Source organism: Arachis ipaensis, chromosome B3 (genome assembly GCF_059453495.1).
Source record: "Arachis ipaensis isolate K30076 ecotype BB chromosome B3, ASM5945349v1, whole genome shotgun sequence".
In the NCBI taxonomy this organism is placed as follows: domain Eukaryota; kingdom Viridiplantae; phylum Streptophyta; class Magnoliopsida; order Fabales; family Fabaceae; genus Arachis; species Arachis ipaensis.
This window is the reverse complement of record NC_142438.1, coordinates 13,542,550-13,563,670: the sequence shown is the minus strand read 5'-3', so window position 1 is coordinate 13,563,670 and position 21,121 is coordinate 13,542,550. Positions and strand designations below refer to the sequence as shown.

At 32.1% G+C, this 21,121-nt stretch overlaps 3 protein-coding genes across 3 annotated transcripts in view; 2 read left to right on the top strand and 1 right to left on the bottom strand.

Moving 5' to 3' along the window:
* LOC107634189 (pentatricopeptide repeat-containing protein At1g34160) overlaps nucleotides 1-21,121 on the top strand; it is a 190,865-nt gene that overhangs the window by 127,790 nt on the left and 41,954 nt on the right. The window lies entirely within an intron of this gene.
* Nucleotides 9,567-15,319, top strand: LOC107629684 (polyamine oxidase 1-like). The gene is made up of 10 exons (XM_016332529.3): nucleotides 9,567-9,707; nucleotides 9,810-10,059; nucleotides 10,202-10,339; nucleotides 10,512-10,564; nucleotides 10,782-10,936; nucleotides 11,990-12,133; nucleotides 12,580-12,729; nucleotides 13,132-13,386; nucleotides 13,542-13,623; nucleotides 13,722-15,319. Exons 1-10 carry the CDS (start codon nucleotides 9,656-9,658, stop codon nucleotides 13,931-13,933), a joined length of 1,491 nt encoding a protein of 496 aa, XP_016188015.1. The 5' UTR covers nucleotides 9,567-9,655; the 3' UTR covers nucleotides 13,934-15,319.
* On the bottom strand, nucleotides 14,350-15,950 carry LOC107629685 (Nucleic acid-binding, OB-fold-like protein). Its single transcript, XM_016332530.3, is given in 4 exon segments — nucleotides 14,350-14,588; nucleotides 14,591-14,651; nucleotides 14,980-15,186; nucleotides 15,441-15,950. Coding segments are annotated over 4 exon segments (825 nt in total). The 5' UTR covers nucleotides 15,918-15,950; the 3' UTR covers nucleotides 14,350-14,508.

Genomic DNA, 21,121 nt, shown 5'->3' with positions numbered 1-21,121 from the left:
AAAACATAGACACATCACCAAGACTTCTCTTACACTACTAGCTCAAGCCAATCTGCCTCTCACCTTTTGGGATGAATCAACCCTCACTGCCACCTATCTCATGAATAGACTACCAACCCCAACCCTTAACAACAAAATACCACTTGAAGCTCTCACCAATACTAAACCAAATTATAGCCTCCTGAAGCCTTTTGATTGCACTTGTTACCCCCTCCTCAGACCCTACAATACCCATAAATTTGACTATAGATCACAAATATCTATCTTTTTTGGCTATGCCTCCAACAACAAAAATTACAAATGTCTATTACCAAATGGAAAGCAAATCATCTCTAAAAATATAATTTTTAATGTGTTCAAATTCCCTTACAATGAACTCTTCACTCATCACACAGAACAGCCCAACTGCTAGCCTCAACTACTCAAACCAACCTTTATAACCCAACAACTAATGCTTCAGCCTTTACCCAATCTTTCAACCTCAACTCACCTTTATCCACTACCTCAACCCATTCCAGTCCACATTCCAGCAGTAACCACATCTTCACCAAGCATCTCAGTAAGTATAGCAGTTGATACAACAGCAAATCCATCAATTCAAAGCAGTAACCTCCTTCCAATTGCTTCATCAAACACTGACTTAACTTCAACTACAGAAGCAGATCCAATACCCAACACCAATCACACACACACTTCTTACCTTACCACACACCCATCCCATACTGCATTGTATACATTGAATGACACTTCCAATTTAATCAATGATATATCTGAACCATTATCTGGATTACTTTTCTCAATATTTATTAATCATGATTCTAATAATCTCTCTCCCAGTGTAGTTCCCTCAATTGCAAGTGCTCATGAGCAAGCACGCATTAAGACAGTGCTCCCTGCACCTCTAACAACTACAACAAATCAACATCCCATGCAAATTCGCAGCAAGTCTGGAATTTTCAAACCTAAAACATATGCAGCAATACTCCAAGGAGTTGATCTTGATCTCACTCAAAACATACCTCTAACAGTAGACCAAGCATTGAAGAGTGAACAATGGAGGAAGAGTATGAAGCCCTTATGAGAAACCAAACATCCCCAACATAGCACCTACCATTGGCAACAATTGGGTTTTTCGAATTAAAAGGCATCCAAATGGCACAATCCAAAAATACAAGGCAAGGCTTGTGGTCAAACCTCCTACTGTTGGAGTTATGTTAAGCTTCGCATTGGCAAAAGGATGGTAAATAAGATAGTTCGACTTCAACAATGCCTTTTTAAATGGATACCCAACCTAAAGGCTTCACCTTAGCTACCACTCCTCACCTTGTGTGCAAATTCCAAAGATCATTCTATGAACTAAAGCAAGCCCCAGAGCATGGTTCAATATCACTCTTCGCAAAATTCACAACATCTTCAACAACTTATGTCCTAGTCTATGTGGACGATATCCTAGTCAGAAATTACAGCATTAATCAACCAACTAAATTCTGTGTTATCGTTAAAGAATTTGGGAAACAATGATAATGTGATGATGCTTTGCCAAACGAAATACATCAAAGAGCTGCTGGCCAAAGCAGGGATGCCCATACCTATGGCATCAAGCCTAAAACTTTCAACTCATGGAAGAGATATATTTTAGAAGCCAGCACTTTACACGTTCATTGTCGGGGTACAAGACTAGAAATATCTAAGATGTTTTCTCTTACTTTCTCTCATATTCTCATCTTCTTTATCATACAAAATCTGATACCTTCACAGTCTTATCCTATTCTAAGAACCAAATGTAGGCTCAAAAAACAAATAAAACCAATAGTACTCTAACAATTTTGCTAACTACAATTTTTCCTATATCTCACGGGATATACACTAACTTTTGTGTGCATATCTCTTATATATTTTTTTATGATATAAAAGCTAATTTTTATCAATCAATTCTAATACTAAAAATATATACATTCTTCTTAAAATGAATACTTATTAGAATGGGGAGGGAGTTATACACACTTATACACTATGCTACTAATCCTACTATGCATTATACGGCTGGAATATAATGTGCAAAGCATGCTCGTTTTTTCTACAACAGCCTTTGTAGCCATCATTGCAAACATTGAAAAAATCATATTACCAAATTGATTATTATAGTGCTTTATTTTCCAACTCCAGTAGTTGGGGGGGCTATCATCTATTTCATGAAAGTGATGGACTTATTGGGGGAACTGTTAGAACTTAGAAGTCACTTCAGTTGAGGGAGATTGATCATAATTGATCTTGACAACAACCCTTTTAATTTGCACATTCCCTTCGTTTTGCGGCTCATGCTCTAGGAATTTCAATCCTTCATAGGAACTTTCCTAAAAGGAAAAGAAAAAGGTCCAATTGAATATGATTTGTTCTTCATTATTTTCGTTGGTGGCATCATGGCTTTGGGAAATAGATCGTGTGAAAGTAACATCGCCGAGAATAATGAAATCGCTTTCACTCACACAATAAGCTAAGAGCCACTTAAAATAATGCTATTCACGAACCAATAAGTGACACAAGAATCATATATTGAAACCTGATCGATGCAGAGTCTGAACGAGAAGACTTGAGCACAATCACAATCACACAATATACATGTACCATAAGGATTTTTAAGCCAGTAATGTAATGTTAGAACGACCAAAATTTAAAATTATTTTATTTAATTTAATATTGATAATTATATATATATAATATTTAAAATTATATATTTATTTTAAAAATAATTAATAAATATAAAATAAAATAAATTTTCACTAATTTTGACTAATTTTTATTGTTTTTAAAATATTTTTATTTCTAAGCTTATTAGTGATGGTTTGGTTGAGGCTCAATTTTTTTAGTATGGATAAGGGTGTGTGCAATTTAACTATACTGACTATGTAAGATTTTTTTTTGGTATGGTAAATATGCAATTGGACCATCTGATTATTTTGTATGAAAATTTTTAAAAATTGTTTAATATTGAATTAGATGGTTCGTTTTTTTTATTATTTTTTTATTTTAGAGTTAAAAAATCATATGATCTGATTTTTGCATTTTTATTTTCAAAAATCGAAAGATTCAATTTTTACATGCTAAATCAAATAATACTATATTATTAACATTTTTACCGTTCATGAAGATAAAAAATATCATTTCCACCTCAATATCATTAAAAAATAATTTGAGTTTGGTTGATTAGAAATTTAAGTCTTATATATATATATATATATATAAAACAATGACAGAGGTCATATTCCATTAGGTAGAATCGGCTATAAAATAAATAATGTAATTATATATTATTATATATTATGTCTCTATTATATATTATGTTCGTATAAAAATCATTTAGACTTAGATATCTTTTGATAAAATCATATATAATTTTTTAGATTTTTTTTTACTTTGTGTAATATGTCTATTTTTCATCTGATCCACTTTTTTAATTAAATATTTTAATTTTTTTTCTTACGTGTTCAAACTACTAAGATGAAACTCTACTATTTTTTTTTTAAATGGGTATTATTCCAAATTTTTTTATATTTTTATTCTTTATTTTATTCATATGTGTTTATTTACTTATTCATCTAAATATCCCCATTTTTATTACGGATAAATTTATCATCTTACACTACTTTCACTTCTCATTTAATCTATTTAGATAAATGTCCATTATTTTAGCATTTTGGGAGATATTTATTCTGCTATAGGAATCTATACTTACTGAGATTTTGGCTTGGAACAAGAACCTATTCCTCTGTTGGTGCTCTTTTTCTTTCTTGGGTCATCAGTAATCACTATTTCGTACTGTGATATTCAATCCCAACTACTGTTCTTAATTTTTTTTTTCTTTTTCTTCCTTTTCTTTCCGATAATTACTACCCTTGTTTAGTAGAAGCTAATTGAGTATCATATCCCTCTTTTCCGATAACTACTACCATAATTCTAATGCTTTCAACTGGATATAGAATTTTGGGGTTAGAACTTAAGAATATGTACACAAAGATGAAATTCGTTATGTTTATGATAAAAAAAAATTAAAAATTATTCCTGTCTTGGTTCCAATGGGCAGATTTGTGTAAAATTAAGATTACGTAATGCACTAAAAAATTACTAATAATAATGGAACATGATGGTAACATATACCTATATCCTATACGGATAAGGCATATATCTCATAATATAATGCTTTTTCGTAGATTATAACTGATTTCTCATGGGGTTTTCATTTCCAATTTGAAATACCTACCTTATCTTCAACATTCCAATAATCACATTAACAAGTAGCCCAAAAATCGGAACAAAAATTATTATTATATACAATTGCAAAGCAAATTTCAATAAAGACAGGTATATATAATTATATATATAAACCAAGATCACTCTTTACAAGCTACAGAGTTCTGTCAATTTCCGTAATCGAATAAAAGAGGACATGATGATATGCTATTATGCTACCATTGGAATATATGATTGAAGTTAGTTAATTAACACACATATTAAGTCTGTTTTCCAATGTTATAGATATTTAAACCGTAAAATAATAATAATAAAAAAATTGCTCTAGAAAATTAGAAAATATACTGAACTTTATGTTATTTAGAGGGGTTTAATTCTTGTTTAAAAATGTGTTTTTCGCAGTATTTTTTGTGAGATAAATTATTTAAAAGCTTTTCATATGGTGCGCGGAAAGAAGTTTGATGATATTATTCCGAAAAAAGATCTTGTCAAAAAAAATTTAAGAGATTCTGAATTAGAATTAAAAGACTTAATATCTCCTTAATTAAAAAAAAATCAATTATATGTAGCTGATCTTATGGCTAAAAATACTATCTCAAATGTAAAAAAACATGTGAATTGAACTTTATAATTTTATATGCTTAGATAAGAATTATGCGAATTAATTTGGCTTTTTTTTTCGTTTGTTCTTTTCTTTTTCTTTCATATGCAGGAAAAAAAAAAAACTGATCCCTTTCCTTTTTTAACATAGAACTTATTTTATGAGTGTCCTTTAACGCTTTAAAAATACTACATCAACCAACTTTCATTACAATCGTTAAACATGTTAGTCCTTAACCATAATTAATAAAAATTTTTATGAAAAGTATTAGAAGACTATCAAAATTTATTATTTTTGCCCATTAATTAAGAATCAAAATTTAAAAGCGTGGGCTAAAATATATTATTATATTATTAGATTAAGATAATCGAATTGATGGTTAAAAATAATGGACAAAAATAATAAATCCTGTTGGACTCTAGCATTTCTCACCTTTTATTAACTTGGTGAACCCTTGGTAATGTGACAATGTGGAAGTGTGGAAATTTAGTTCAACTAGTTTCTAGGGGACAGAATAAGAGACTAGTTCATGTAGTTTATAGGGCTCGAATCCAAACCCTAAGAAGAAGGGGAAAATTAAGCTACCTAACCCAACCAACTGAACTAACCTCAATTGGCACTAACTGAGGATCTGGAAGCCCCCATAGTTCTTCTGCTTTTTTAGTTGGCATGTCCCCTAAGCTTTATTTTCAGGTCAACACATTTTCAACACTTGATACAAACGTTAAAGCTTATAGACCAACTATAAAACTTTAATTAATAAAAGACTATACGGCAAAAAGAGTTTCAATAACATGTGACGATACAACTTCACATTGATAATCATCTATGAAAATGGGTGAAGTCGCCGAGATCTCTGATCTGAGTGTCTAGAACTACTCACATGGCCCTTTTCCCTTGGTATAGTTATCAACAAAGTTGTACAAAAAGACATATTGCCTCAAAAACCATTGTCTAGTTGCCCTCTATCATCATATCTAGCAAAATTTGTTGCCTTATTGGAAAGAACTATACCTGTCAATAATAATTAATAAAAGGGGGGTAAAAGGAGAAAATAACTAAAAAGCTCTCAACTAAAGGCCAAACAGAATCTAGGATCCATTCCTATTGAGAAAAAAAAAAAAGAAACATGGTATTTAATAAGTTATTTTGGTGTTAATTGTTATTTTGATAATATCTAAAATAGGAACCACTTTGATAAAGACACTAAAATGTATTTTTTTAAAGACGTTTATATGTGTCATGTTATTATTGGACGTCTTTATTAAACCAGTTAATAATTTATTTTTTAATAAATCAGAACAAAATCGATTTATTATAGCAACAATAATAAACCCAATTGTCCACATTATAATTACTAGATCCGATTCGATCCGATGGATTTATACAATTTGAATCGAATCATGTTTAAATTTTTTGATAAAAAAACAAATATATCCTTAATTTTTTATTTTGCGAACATTTAAATCCCTAAATATTTAAAAATACAATTAGGTCCCTAAAAAAAATCCTAACCCTAGCCTCTTAGTTTTATTCTGATTTGCTAAGAAATTAAAAAAATAACCAATTCATTAATACGTCTAATAATAATACGATATGTAAACGTCTTTATAAAAAGACGTTTTACGCGTCTTTATAGGAGCATCCGCCATCTAAAATTATCCTATATAATATAACATTTATAATTTTATATACATGACATTTATAATTATATATTTATTACATCTAAAATAATATAATTATTCTAACGATAATTAATTAATTTTAAATAAAATAATTTTATAGTATTTGGACTGATTTTTTATTATCTCCCAAACTTTATTGTGGTTATATTAGGTCGTCTATGTTATTCATCTCATAAAAAAGTATTTGCTAGAGAATATCAACAAGGAACAAATCAACAATCAATTAGCAATTGCAATTTCAATACACCTAAAATCATAAATATACATATACACATCCAAAATCCAAAAATTACTAGAGCTTTGTGTCTTTGTTCTTTTTCTAAAGCAGAGTAAATTTTCACTGAAGATATAGAAGTCTATTAAGATTTTTGTATTCAGCTCGCAAGAGTATATAACGCACAGATTCTTCATATGTCAGCAGAAAAACACAGACTTAATCTGCCATGAATGTGAATTGAACTTTTACAGAGAACACAAACAGCTAGGGGAAACATAAATCCATCTCCTAAAAGTTGTACATGTCACATTAAAAAAAGCAGATTCGTTTGCGAATAAGAACCCAAGTGCATGGATGTTTAAGCACCTTGCTAGAATCTTAGGAGGAGAGATATACCTGTTATTTTGTCAGAGGAATGCTATGGAGCCGATAAATTTATGATTTGTAGTTATCAATTTGTAGAATTACGTATTTTTTTTATTGGTTAAGTGTTCGCCAAATTTTAGTAAAAATGTTGGCTTCCTTTCTCATTCTGTAAAATCACTACAGCTTGTATGTGTGTATTGATTAGATTATACATCTTTTAAAAGCCAACCATTTTATTTTCTAAGTTCACTTTTAATATCTTTTTCTGTTGTGACTTGTGAGCATTAGGAAGGGAAGTATTCCTACTTCCTAGTCCTACCGGTTAATATTCTACTATTCATGCGCCAAATTCTTTTATTTGCTTATCATGCAATTCAACTATATTAACTACCTCTGCTTAATTAGCCATACCAAACATTATCTTTTAAGTTGACATATTTATTCACACTTGTATTAAATTATGCCTTTTTGGTACTTATTTATTTAGAAATAAGTTTATTTTATTCTATTAAAATATTATTTTTTTAATTATTAAAACTAGCCACAATTTAAATTCTTTTACAGATATAATATATCTAGTTATCTACCATTCTTTGAGTAATATTTTCCTTTAGGATATTCACATTAAGATATTTAAATAATTCAATTATATTAAATGTATATTAAAATTAATTATCAATATAAAAAGATTATTAAAAGTAAATTAAATTATACATATATATTTATACATAAATATATAATTATTAATTTTTTATATATACGTATTATTTTTTAAATAATTTAAGAAAAATATTAGATGACCATTAAAATTTAATCAATTTATTATTTTTAGTCATTATTTACTCATCAACTTAATTTCTTTAGTCTAATTTTTTTAGAACTTATTTGAAAATTATTTGAATATGAGAAAAGAATTCTATTTTATTTAAGAATGAAATTCATTTCTATTTAAGACTCAATTCTATGAGTTGAAAAGACTTTAACATATTAATATAATGGAATTCAATTCTTTAGTTTGAAATAATTTTTATATGAGTTAGATTTTTTTCTTTTACAATTTTGTCTTTAACAAGGAGAAGAAAAAGGACTAAAACAGTATCGAGCAAAATTCAAATAATCAATTGTAAATAGAAATATTTTTTACATTTGACATATTGAATTTATTCGGTGTGAGAATTGATTTTAAATTCAGATAATTTTTTGTCTGATTTGTAATGAAAAAAAATGAGAATTAAAATTTTAAAAGAAAATCATATCATTTCTTTTTATTTGTTTCAAAATAAGAAAGAGAATTCTAAAACTTGAGTGAATTTTAATTCATAAATTTTCAAATAGATTTTTAGTTTAGTAATATAAAAACATATTTTATCCCATCTATTTTTATTATATAAAAGTTAATATTTAATTTAAATACTTTTACATTGTGTTTAAGCTATATTTTTCTTTCTAAATGTCATGTCAAAAATTTTGCTTATTTAGCAAGATTTAAAAATTAATCAATTATTTTTTATTAAAAAATTTTAAAAAAATTAAAAAAACTCTTATATATTATTATTCAATTAAAACATAAACTACTAATTAAATACAATAATATATATTAAAAGTGTCATAATATTAATAATAATAATAATAATAATAATAATAATAATAATAATAATAATAATAATAATAATAATTTTTTCAGTTATAAATAATGAAATTCTATAACTTATACAAATATATTATGATTATAAAATTTTATAATTTTATATTTATATTTTTTGTATTTTTTATTTTCATTCATTTTTCTAAATTTAAGTAAGTTTAAATTTGGCACATCTCCTTATTAGGTATATTCAAATATATCATGATTATAAAATTAATTTATATTTTTAGTGTTTCTCATTCTCATTCATTTTTAAATTTTTTTTCTTTAATTATTTGCAATTCAAAAAACACCATATGAGAAGACAAAGAATAACAAGTAAAACAAATGTAAAAATAAAAATAACAAATGAAGATATAATTTTGTATAACTCTAATATAAAAAGTCTATATTTTTTTAAAAAGAAAGAAATTCAAATTCTTAAATAATAAATTATATTTTAGTTTATATTACATTTTAATGAAATAATTATATAGAATTATATACAAATTATCAAATAAATATTTTATAAAATATTTTTAATATAAAAAAATTAAATTTAATATTAATTTATATATTATTTAACCAATTTCTAAATACTATAACATTTATTAAAATACAATATATAGTATATTTAATTTATCTCTCTACACATCAAGCGGATCTCATTCTAGTATTTTTAAATATTAATAACTAAACTGATAACAAAAAAAATACATGCTAATAATCTAGTAGCATCTCTCATAATTTAATATATTTGACAAAATATCTCATATATTAATTAAAAAAAAAACTATATAAAGGACTCCCGCTAGTTATGGTTGTTATGCCAAACTAACAGAAGCTCGCATTCAGTTATTCACACACTTGTGGACTCCGTTATTCTGCTACTCTCTCTCTCTCCTTCTCTCTACATGGACTCTCACTCTCCCTCCTCCGTTATCATTGTCGGTGCCGGCGTCTCTGGTGTGATTACCTCCACCGCCATTCCTCTTGACATACACCACCAATCTTCAATTTCACTAATTTTTCTTCTTTGTTTTTTGTTTCTTCTGTTCCGGGATTAAGGTATTTCAGCCGCCAAGGTGCTAGCTGAGAACGGCATCCACGACCTCTTGATCCTCGAAGCTTCCGACCGAATCGGCGGTAGAATCCGGAAGGAAACCTTCGGTGGCGTCTCCGTCGAGCTCGGCGCCGGATGGATTGCCGGCGTCGGCGGTAAAGAGTCGAATCCTGTTTGGGAGCTTGCCGCCAAATCAGGCCTCCGAACCTTCTTCTCCGACTACAGCAATGCGCGATACAACATCTACGATCGCAGGTTCATATATTTAATTATTTATTATTTAATTATTTCTTATTTTGCGCCATTTATATCTATTGTGCGCCACTGTGCACTTTCACCGTCTCACGAGTTGCTCTGCTGTTCTTTAACTAACTGATTTAACCGTAACGAGTTGCAGTGGGAAGATATTTCCGAGTGGAATCGCTACCGACTCGTACCAAAAAGCCGTGGATTCGGCGATTCAGAACTTGAGGAACCAGGAAGCGGAAAGCGGTGGCGATCATAGCTCCACGTCCAAAGTTACGGAACCGCCTTCGTAAGTGCAATTGCTCGTCGTTTTCACGTTGAAGCTTGGGTGAACAGTTAATTTGTTCTGAAATTAGGATTGTAATAATTAACGTCAAGCATCTAATTATTTCCATGTGATATATTTTGATCATGAGATTATTCTTTTTCTTTTTTTTTTTTCGATTTTTGATTCGTTTTAGGACGCCAATTGAGCTGGCCATTGATTTCATCCTCCATGATTTTGAAATGGCAGGTTCGGTTAACATTTACGGATTCCATGTCACTTTCGACATTTGAAAATTTTAACTGTTATTTGAAGCAAGAATAAAGATAATTATTGGCCAATAATTTTATCTTCTTGTAATAAGCTAATAACATGTTTCTTGCTAAATAAGCAACGGGTTTTAAATTTATTTGCCTGTTGAGGAAGTAAGAATAACTACTGATAAAGGTGAATATTTTGAGTGCAGAGGTGGAACCAATATCTACCTTCACAGAATTTGGGGAGAGGGAATATTTGGTGGCGGATGAAAGAGGGTATGAATATTTGCTATACAAAATGGCAGAAGATTTCCTCCATACATCAGAGGGTAGAATTTTGGACAATCGTCTCAAACTCAACCAGGTTGCTCTATCTCTAATAATGAGCTCATGAACTGTACTCTCGTTCTCAGTTATTCACGGAATCCACCTTTAGAATGAACCCAATCGATCGGGAAAAATTGTCATATATACTCCTAATTAATTAAAGCATAATACGTGTTTTACAAACATTCGTAATCATTTATTTATTCTTAATTCTTTATAATATCTTTTTAATAAATATCTTTTTTAATATTAAAATTAAAAATAAAAAATACAAATTCTTATAAAACACTAATTAAGTGTGCTATGCAATAATCTCTCCCCCTATTACTGGAGTACTCATGGTACAATTATTTGTGTCAGAATTTTCATTCTGCAAATAGTCCTATGCATGCCATAACAGGAGAAGCTGAAAATCGTTATTTGTTTGCATGGATCGGACTACTTTCAAGTTCATCATTTTATAATCATTTCACTGTATATTTTTATGAATCTTATATCATTCAATATATATATATATATATATAGCCAATGAGTAATAGCTCAAATGGCATAGTCTCCCCATACTCAATTAAGAGGTTGCGGGTTCGAGTCTCATATTTTTGGTAAAAAAAAATATATATATATATATAACATTATTAAATTAATCACATAAAATTACCTAAAAAGTAAAGCTTTTATTGCATAATCCTAATTTGAATCATTGATATAATATATCCAACGATCTTAATTTACCTCTCTCCTCACTTAATACTAACCTCCAATTTCTATCTTAGAGAGCGTTTAGCATCTCATAAATAATAGGTCCCAAAGTCCAATTGTGTGTATATGCTATTATGTCATCTCAATTAATATCGTGGGCACTGGACTTCATTTTTGTCTATGTCCCAACTGTATGAGAAACCACAACAAAACGTTTTTCATCAAAGATAAGAAACTAATGGATCAGCTCAGGAAACATGCATTACCTAAGTTTGATTTTTGGCTGTATTTGACTTTTGATTTTGGACTTTTGGGGACTTCATTTTTTCTTTCAAGTGGCATTTTGGACGGTAATAATGCTTCGTGACGTCTTTGCATGGATATTGTGCAGGTCGTCAGGGGAATACAGCAATCGAGAAGTGGGGTTAGAGTGGTGACAGAGGATGGTCGCTTTTACGAAGCTAATTACGTAGTTCTTTCCGTTAGCATCGGCGTTCTGCAAAGCGACTTCATTTCCTTCAATCCACCCTTGCCCGTATGTCTCGTCTTACCATATTAGACAAGCATTTCTCTTTTTATTGCATGATCGCATTGACGTGAACTCATGTTATGTGAACATCTCACTTGAATTTAATAGTAATAAATTGGCTTCGTCTTTATTAATATGACAATGTTTAATTTAATGTTTGTATCAATTTTTTGTACCAATAATTATATTAAAATTAATTCAAACATTTTAGTTAGATCTAACAGTTTAAAGCTCTTCATTAACCAACTCATGTGATTCCTTTGATCACTCTCCTGTGTGTGTTGATAATATCAAGAAATTTATTTTGTATACTCAACTAATTCTAAACACCACCACTCATTTTTTATCAGTATTTTTGATGCTATGGCAATATAAGTTAATATTTAGTGCTTTCAGTTTTGTAAAACAATATGTATGTCTATGTCCATAACAAATGATCAAAAAATTGACAGAGATGGAAATCGGAAGCCATCACGAAATGTGAAGTTATGGTTTACACAAAAATCTTTCTGCAATTTCCATATAAGTTCTGGCCAGGTTGTCCCGAAAAGGAATTTTTCATCTATGCACACGATCGGAGAGGCTACTACACATTTTGGCAGGTTCGTTTGAAATGTTTCTCAATTCTTTGTCTATTTTGTTTCTCACCAGGTAACCATCTTCTGCTATTCAGTTGGTCGAACAAGGAAACTTTAAAGTTTAAACGCTTGTAATTTATATTTTAACAACTCCTTGTTAGATATAACGGTATATAGCTAGGTTAATTATTAGTTGGTTAGTTATAGACTACTTTAGTTGCCAAGGCTAATTCACATTATATATAGGGTCCTCACTACCTTTGAAATCAAAGTTTCTGCAGAAAATCATGTCACTCCTTTATCAAGAGACGTAATCCATGTCAATAGTTCGTTCTAAATTTGGAGTAGTTTAACTACTGAGCTTCATAGAGTTTATTTGCAGATTATCTTTTTGAACAATCTTCTGATTTGCCGCTTTATGACCAGCACATGGAGAGCGCATACCCTGGTTCCAATATCTTGGTTGTGACATTGACAAATGGGGAATCTAAACGTGTGGAAGCTCAACCTGATACAGACACTTTGAGAGAAGCTATGGTGGTACTGAGGGATATGTTTGGGCCAGACATACCTGATGCCATAGATATACTTGTTCCACGCTGGTGGAATAACAGGTTCCAACGTGGAAGCTATAGTAACTATCCTATTATCTCTAATCCCCAAGTTTTCTACAATATCAAGGTTTGCTTACTGCGTTAAATACGCTTCATCATATATATTGCAATTCTGACTATTCCCCTGAGTTCTGATTGCATTTTGTTATCAATTTCTATCGAAAATATACCTCAGTTTCCCATTGTGTTTATTTGCCTTGTATCTGTATGGGTGTGCTCCAGGCCCCAGTAGGCCGCATTTTCTTTACTGGAGAGCATACGAGTGAAAGATTTAATGGCTACGTACATGGTGCATACCTCGCAGGTAAGACTCCCAAACTTTACTTTGATATTTCATGAAAATGTAATTGATAATTGCAATAGCAATAACAATTACAGTTGTGGATGTCAATTGCTTAACAGGTATTGAAACCAGCAGAGCGGTATTAGAAGAAATGAGAAAGGAGAGGGAAACAGAAGATGGGAGCCAAACTCAATTGCCAGAGCCATTGCTAGCGCTAACAGAGTCATTAACAATGTCACAATCAGACATGGTCTCAAATCTCCACAAATGCGACATTCCAACACAGTTATATCTCAGTGGCAAACGTGGGATCACAGAGGCCATATTATGACTAGATGAACCTGCAGAGAAACCCCATGTAGATGATGGAAGAAGCATGGCTAACCAGAATCACGACTTGGTGGTTGTTGGTCCAAGGACAGTTCAATCCCTTGGTGTCATTGGTAGGGCTGATCAACGAATTCAGAATAGTATGCACAAACAAACATCCCATTTCTTCGGCCATGGCACAAATGTATCCACCACCTAAACGCAATTGGTTCTGGCAACAGTAATAAAAGCATCAAAATGCAGGGAGTCATGGCTAACTGCACAGTGCACAAGACATCGCAGAATGCTACTCCTCCATGCTAGTACTCGTAATTTGACCACCAAAGTTGTGAATCCATTCTTCTATTCTCAAAGTCGTAATTTAGCGTACTTCAGTATGTGTAAGATGCTCCAAAAAGTAAAAGTTCGTCCCCAAAGTAAAACAAAAACTAATTTTGCAATTACAAGTTCTCAAAACAGTAATATCATCAATTTGTCATAGTTCTAGAAAAAAGATTGATTTACTTCCATAGCAGATAGCTATGCTATGTTGAATGAAATTATCAGCTGTGTATAGTAAGAAATTCCCAAACCTTATTAGGAGATATTTGCATTCTTCAATGATTGGCATGCCACTGAACCTGCAGATGTACGCATGATATCCACCCCCAGCATTCAACACAAGAATCATCTGTCTTTAGATGAGGCTGCACTGTTTCCCATATCTTCTTCTTTTGAATCTGCAGGTTGTCACACAAGATAGAACAATAATAACTAATGACATAACTAATCAATTGCTCCTTCTCTACAATTCATCTATATATGAAATATGTGAGAAAAACTAAATCTGCTTGAGTTATTGGTGTTCTTCCTAAAGCTCAGTCTGTATTTCCTTGGACATCAGATTCATTGTTTTTAAACATTTTCACAGTGAACTTCCTATACAATATATGTAAAGGTATAACCGTAAACCAGAGGCTTTATTTATATAAGCACATATTATCCAAATTCTGTAACTTCAGTGATCAGCTAGTTAATCATACTAATTAAGCAAGTAAGATATATTGCCTGATTGGGAGTGCCAGCAACAGGTTGATTATCCTTTTCATCCTCTGATCCGAACCATATTCTTTCACCAGGGATTGCATCCTCCGGAGGGAACAGAAGTTCAACATTCTCATGCTTTGCATCAGAAGCAGCCATGAGCATTCCACAAGACTTGACACCACGCATATTCCTTGGTTTCAGATTTGAAAGAACAATAACCTTTTTGCCCTGCATAGGCACCATACCATTTGTTAATTTGTATAGCAAAACACAAATGGGACACCGAAGTCACTAATTCCCTATTTCCAATCTATTTCTGCAATATTGCCGCAAAGAAATCAACTAACTTGACCAATCAAAATTCCGTAATCCGTCATCATATATTGCACAACATAAAATATATATGTGCAGAACTAACAATCAAAATTATGTACACTATCAACTAAATCCTCGTTGATATATATATATATATAAAAGAGCACCTGAAGTTGTTCAAGAGGGACATAGTTGACAAGACCACTACATATGATTCTGGGTTCAGGCTCACCAATATCAACCTCTTCCACATAAAGAGAATCAGCTTCTTCATGCTTCCACGCTTTCACAATTTGACCAACTCTTATATCAAGTAACCCCGCCGCATCCTTAGCACTATTATTGTCGTTCTTCTCAGTGCCTTCACCATTACCATCATTGGATGCCGTTGTGGGTTCCGCCACTGTTTCAGAAGAAGAGGAAGAAGAAGAAAGTGTGCAAAATGAAGGGAACCCAGATGGGGTTCTGCTCCATCTTCTTGTTACTGATGATGATGAAGAAATGGAGAAAAGAGGGAACTTGTTGCGACGGAAGCGCGTGGCGTTGGAAATGAGGGAGCGGTGAGTTGAAGATGTAGCTGAGAAGAAGGAGGAGAGTGATGAGAGCAGAACAGCTCCACCACCACTCTTTAGCGCATTCGCCATTTTTTGCTGTCGCTCATTTTTTGATGTTGTTCTCAAGATAAATTACTATCCTTTTGTGGTCAATCTTAAAATTTTAAATTCTTTTGGATCAGTTTGAAAATTTTATAAATTTAGGGGTTAAAATGAATATCCCCTAAATTGTAAGGTCATTGAATGAAATTATACCTACTTCGGTTTAACTATTAAAAAGGTATAAGAAAAAAGTCATGTTAAAAACGATAGAAAACTTAAAAAATTACAATTATTCTTTTAAAAAGAGATAAGTTGTCATAAATAAAACATGATGTCAATTCATTGTTAATAATTAAGACTAGAGTAAATACTTTTTTCGACCCCTATCCTTTTTGAAAATTGACTATACGCCCCCTAACGTTTATAAATTATCAAATCGGCTCCTATCCATATACTCCGTGATACCAATCAGTCTTTCCGTTGGTTTTTTTGTTCAAAGTCGTCGGAAAATGCTGAGCTGTAAGGTGCAGCCCGTGACAGATGGATGCACACTTACGCGATAGTAGGAACAACCCAGGAAGATTCTGTCCAGATTCTTGGCTGTCCCAGACTCTTGCATTTAGGGTGCTGGAACTTGGCCTTCATACCCTCACTTGCATTGATACTTGAACCCACCATAGTCTTCCTCTAGACACGGCGTGTGTTAGAGGTTGAAGATTGCTCTGGATCGCTCATGCTTGATACACTAGTGTTAGGGTTTAGAAATGGGGAGACTGAGATTTCACACAAAACGAGTCATAGGGCTTCTTTTCAAAACGACGCCGCTTTGCTGAGTGTGGAGGGACTTAATTGTCCAAATGCACACAGAGCATTCCACGCAGGATGATCCAACGCCACGTCACGGGCTGCACCTTACAGCTCAACATTTTCCGACGACTTTGAATGGAGAAACCAACGGAATGGCTAATTGGTATCACAGAGTATATGGATAGGGGCCGATTTGGTAATTTATAAACGTTAGGGAGCGTGTAGTCAATTTTCAAAAAGGACAGGGGTCGGAAAGGATATTTACTCTTAAGACTATTAGGTAGCGTTTGTTTTGAGATATTGAGACAGAGACTGAGACTCAGTATAATGTTTGTTGGTTCAGAGACTGTTACTAAACTTTTTGTCTTTGTATCTAAAATTTCAGTATTTCAGTATCTCCAAAAAGTAGGGACACAGGGAACTAAAATTTTTTGAGATGGAGACTGAAATTTTAATAACATTTTATACCTAAAATACCCTCCTTTCAATTAATTAATTCCAATTTTACTCTTTGTGTAAATTAAATTAGAATTTTATTCTTATTTCAATTTCTGTCTCCCACTTTGCACCAAATAGAATACTGAGATTTATTTCAATCTCTGTCTCTTAGTCTCTGTCTCTCAATCTTAATTTTTCCATCTCTATCTTTCTGCCAAATGCTATAGGAAAACGAACAAACTAGTTGATCCAACCCATAAATGAATAGGATTGGTTGTGAATATAATAAAGTTCAAAATCAAAACCAATCATATACTACTTTATCTAGTGTCACCCCTACTAATAATAAAGAGATTCAAGTTGTTTTGTCGATTTTTAGCAAATTGATGGTGGTTCGATTCTAATGGTCTAGGAGCGAAACTAACTCCTCTTTTGCAGGTACCAATTTTCTATAAGTGCATCAAAATGTCTTCAATTAGACGGGTATTGAAATAACAAGTAAATAAAATTTGTAAAAAGGTAAAAGAAGATAAAGACAATGAATTCGAAAAGTAAATTAGCTGAAATCGGAAAAGGTTTGCATTGAGATTTAAAGAAAGCAGTAAAGGTGTCTTGGACTGAGTCAAAGGACTTTTGGCAAGAAAATTAAAGATACTGAAAGATAAATTGCATTCGAAAGTTAAATCATTACTTGAAACATAAATTTGCTTGAAAAGGTAAAGTTTACAGAAAGTTAAATTGAAAAGATAAAGACATGGAAGGAACCCTACAGATAATTAACTCAAAATAGACTCAGAAAGTCTCTGGGACGTGAGTGTGTGTGAGTAATTTTTGGAGTAAAGTTCCAACCCTTATTCCCTAAAACTTTTTAGTATTTATAGTCTACTTCTATAACCGATTATTAATTACATAGCGCTGTCTTGTATGTGCACTCCCAGGTAACTGTTCCGACTCTTTTGCCAATAAACATTATCCACAAATTCCTCACATGATGAAAGCCTTCAAATTTTCCACTTACGTAACTGCTCAATCTGCTATTCGAACAACTATTTGATTACTCATTTCAAATACTTGTTCGACTAGGCCCATTCGATTTAATAAGGTGTTTGAAATCGAGTCTGTGTAAGTTCTCCCAACCAATGTCTACACGTACATCTTTTCAACAACTGCATACATCCCAATCGACTTTTTCACTACTTCGAACTAACTTACCTTAATCGAAAATATTGTTCGACTAACACAAATGTTTAAAAGTCTAAATTACAGTTATCATTTTACCCTTTAGAAAAGATAAATCTGGTATTATTTCTTGTAACAAAATAATTATTAGTTCCTTTCTAGTTTTTAACCCATGATTACTTCAGTTACAAGTTACAACTTAAGACCATTGTTTTGCTCGATTTCGTCATCTCTTTCTCGGAATCAATTTCCACTTTTCCTTAAGATCAACGACCTAGGTACATACTTATTTCATTGTTTCTTGAAATCGTTAAAGCAATAGGGTTCATGCCATTATAATAGGATAAATTGTCAAATTCGTCTGTAAAAGATCATTCGTTCTCTAAATTAGTCCCAAAAAAAAAATTTTAATCAAATTCGTTCTTCAAAGATTTTAAATTAATTATGTTAGTCCTTTTGTCATTTTTTTTATTGACGGCGCTAAAATTTGTTAATATGACATGTTAAGTGATACTACAATACACACATAAGAGTCTTAATTGACTATTAATATAAAAAATTTATAAAATTAGATCAAATCAAAATCTAATTGAGAAAAAAACTTGAAGCATTAAAATCTCTCAATTTGGGATTGATTTTATCTAATTTCATGAATTTATCATTTTAACCGCCAATTAGGACTACAACTTATCACATCAATAAATTTTGACGCCATTAGAAACGTAAGTGATGGAAAGACTAAAATGATTAACTTAAAATTTTTAAAGGACAAATTTGATTAAAAAAAATCTTTTGAAAACTAATTTGGAGAATGAATAATCTTTTAGAGATTAATTTGGGCATTTACTCTATTATAATAGGGATATGTAAACAACAACAACAATTTTAGCTCGAATAGTAAAATGAACTCCATTTTTGCCATCAAGCCATGCACTTCGTTTCTTCCTTCCAAAACCTCTGTGATTTCGCAAACATAAAAGAGGGAGCACAGATCCTATCAATTAAAAAATCTCCTTGATTGGAGGCCATTGTATAACATCGTACAGAAAGAAGGTACACAACAAAGCCACAAACATAAATAGAAGAATACATGTATATAAGATGGAATCAGAGTAAATAATTGAAATTTGAATTACACATGAAACCAAAGATGTAATATCTTTGAAAATGATGATTAACTCAGTTTTCAGTGTCCTCAGACCTCAGGCTTAATAACTTATAAACAACTTGATCCATGATAGAGAAATAAACAAACCCCCATGAACTCTTGACTGCAAAACTCCTGCTGCAAAACCCAAACCAAGACTCAAGTAAAACCATCCATGAACAAGAATAGAAGTAATGTGAGAAATCACTGACGAGGGAGTATCAATGTAATAGTCCTAACACAGTGAACGAGTATATTGAGTAAGTGTATATAACTGTAACCGAAATGACGTTTAATTCTCTCCACAATTCTCACTCTAGTATTTTCCTACCTAAAACCAATGATCCTCACTTCCTATTTATATCTCTCTCCTGTAACTAACTCCCTAAATTCACACCTCTTCTCCTATATGGATATTTAAAAGGAGTAATCTCTATGTTCCCCTAAACTTCTTGGCTGTTGGAACTTAGCTTCTTCAGGTTTAGCGCGTTAGGTGAGAGAGAGAGGCAATCTGTTGTTTGAATTAGGATAGTTAGACGGGCGGGTCTGGGTCTCGGTTCGTTTTGTGTGTGGGCCGGGTGTCCAATAGATGGTGCTGCCTCAACAATTCAAATGTTCCATGTGGGTCTCGATGTCCTTGCTGTAGACAAAGATGTCATTAAAGAAGACTAACATAAATTTCCGCAGGTTATGAGGGCTTGAAACGTGAATGGGGCATTTGTGAGGCCAAAAGGCATTAGGAGAAATTTGTAGTGACTTTCATGGATGCGAAAACATCCTCCTCTTTCATGCAAATTTTAGATTCAGCTTAGAAAACACCGCTGCCCCTGCAAGTTCATCAAACACAAAAATGCCACCTGCCATCTAAAGCATTTTATGAATTATCTTGTCCATCTCTGTCTTCTGGTAATGAGGATACCAGTAAGGCCTAATGTTGGGAATGGTAATGAGTCCATTGCGGTGGTAGTCCCGATGGAGTCTGGAAAAGTTCCTGTAATCACCTTCAAACCGACCCAACTCCATCACAAAGAAATTGGCCTGTAGCCACCCACCCCTTGTTCGATGGAAGCAGAGAGGAAGTTCGCCTCTGCTCTTGGAGTGGAGGGAGAGAGTATTGAGGGTCAACACTGGAGTTTTTTCTTGTAGTTCCTCCAAGAACCCCTTGGTAGCTGGATTTGGGGCACTATAACTTGCTGTAGATGCAGGGCTTGAAGTGGAGGGGATTTGGGCTCTCAGTAGAGGAAATAGCGTTGTTAGGCCTGGCCCAATTACTGCCACAAGGCCTACCCACACCAGCTCCTCTTGCAAAATTGGAAAGGTTTCAAAATTGAACCTTCACATATACATAAGACAAGCTAAGGTCAAGAATGTGCAGGCTAAGATGTACCTGTTAACAATTAATTTTCTATAAGAAGAAAACCATCCAACACAATTGCCATTGTTTTATGTATTTAATCAAATTAATTTTTCTGTCCTACAGTTCACTAGCCAAAGTAAATTGTTTATTGATTGATGACTGCACTTGGAAGAAAAGGAAGAGTTCTTTGATTTTAATTTATTATGCTGATTATTATTATTTGCAAAGTATGCTTTAACAATAAACAATGCCACTCTGCCGCCTGCTATTAAGTAATGTCAAATTTCCGGTGTTCTTAACTTGCAGTGGAAATTATTAAATAAC

Excerpts from the sequence above, each read along its gene's own strand:
- LOC107629684 (XM_016332529.3), top strand. The coding sequence starts at position 9,656 with ATGGACTCTCACTCTCCCTCCTCCGTTATCATTGTCGGTGCCGGCGTC. Across the intron at positions 10,565-10,781 it reads CCATGATTTTGAAATGGCAG|AGGTGGAACCAATATCTACC; the intron begins GTTCGGTTAACA and ends TTTTGAGTGCAG. Across the intron at positions 13,387-13,541 it reads AAGTTTTCTACAATATCAAG|GCCCCAGTAGGCCGCATTTT; the intron begins GTTTGCTTACTG and ends GGTGTGCTCCAG.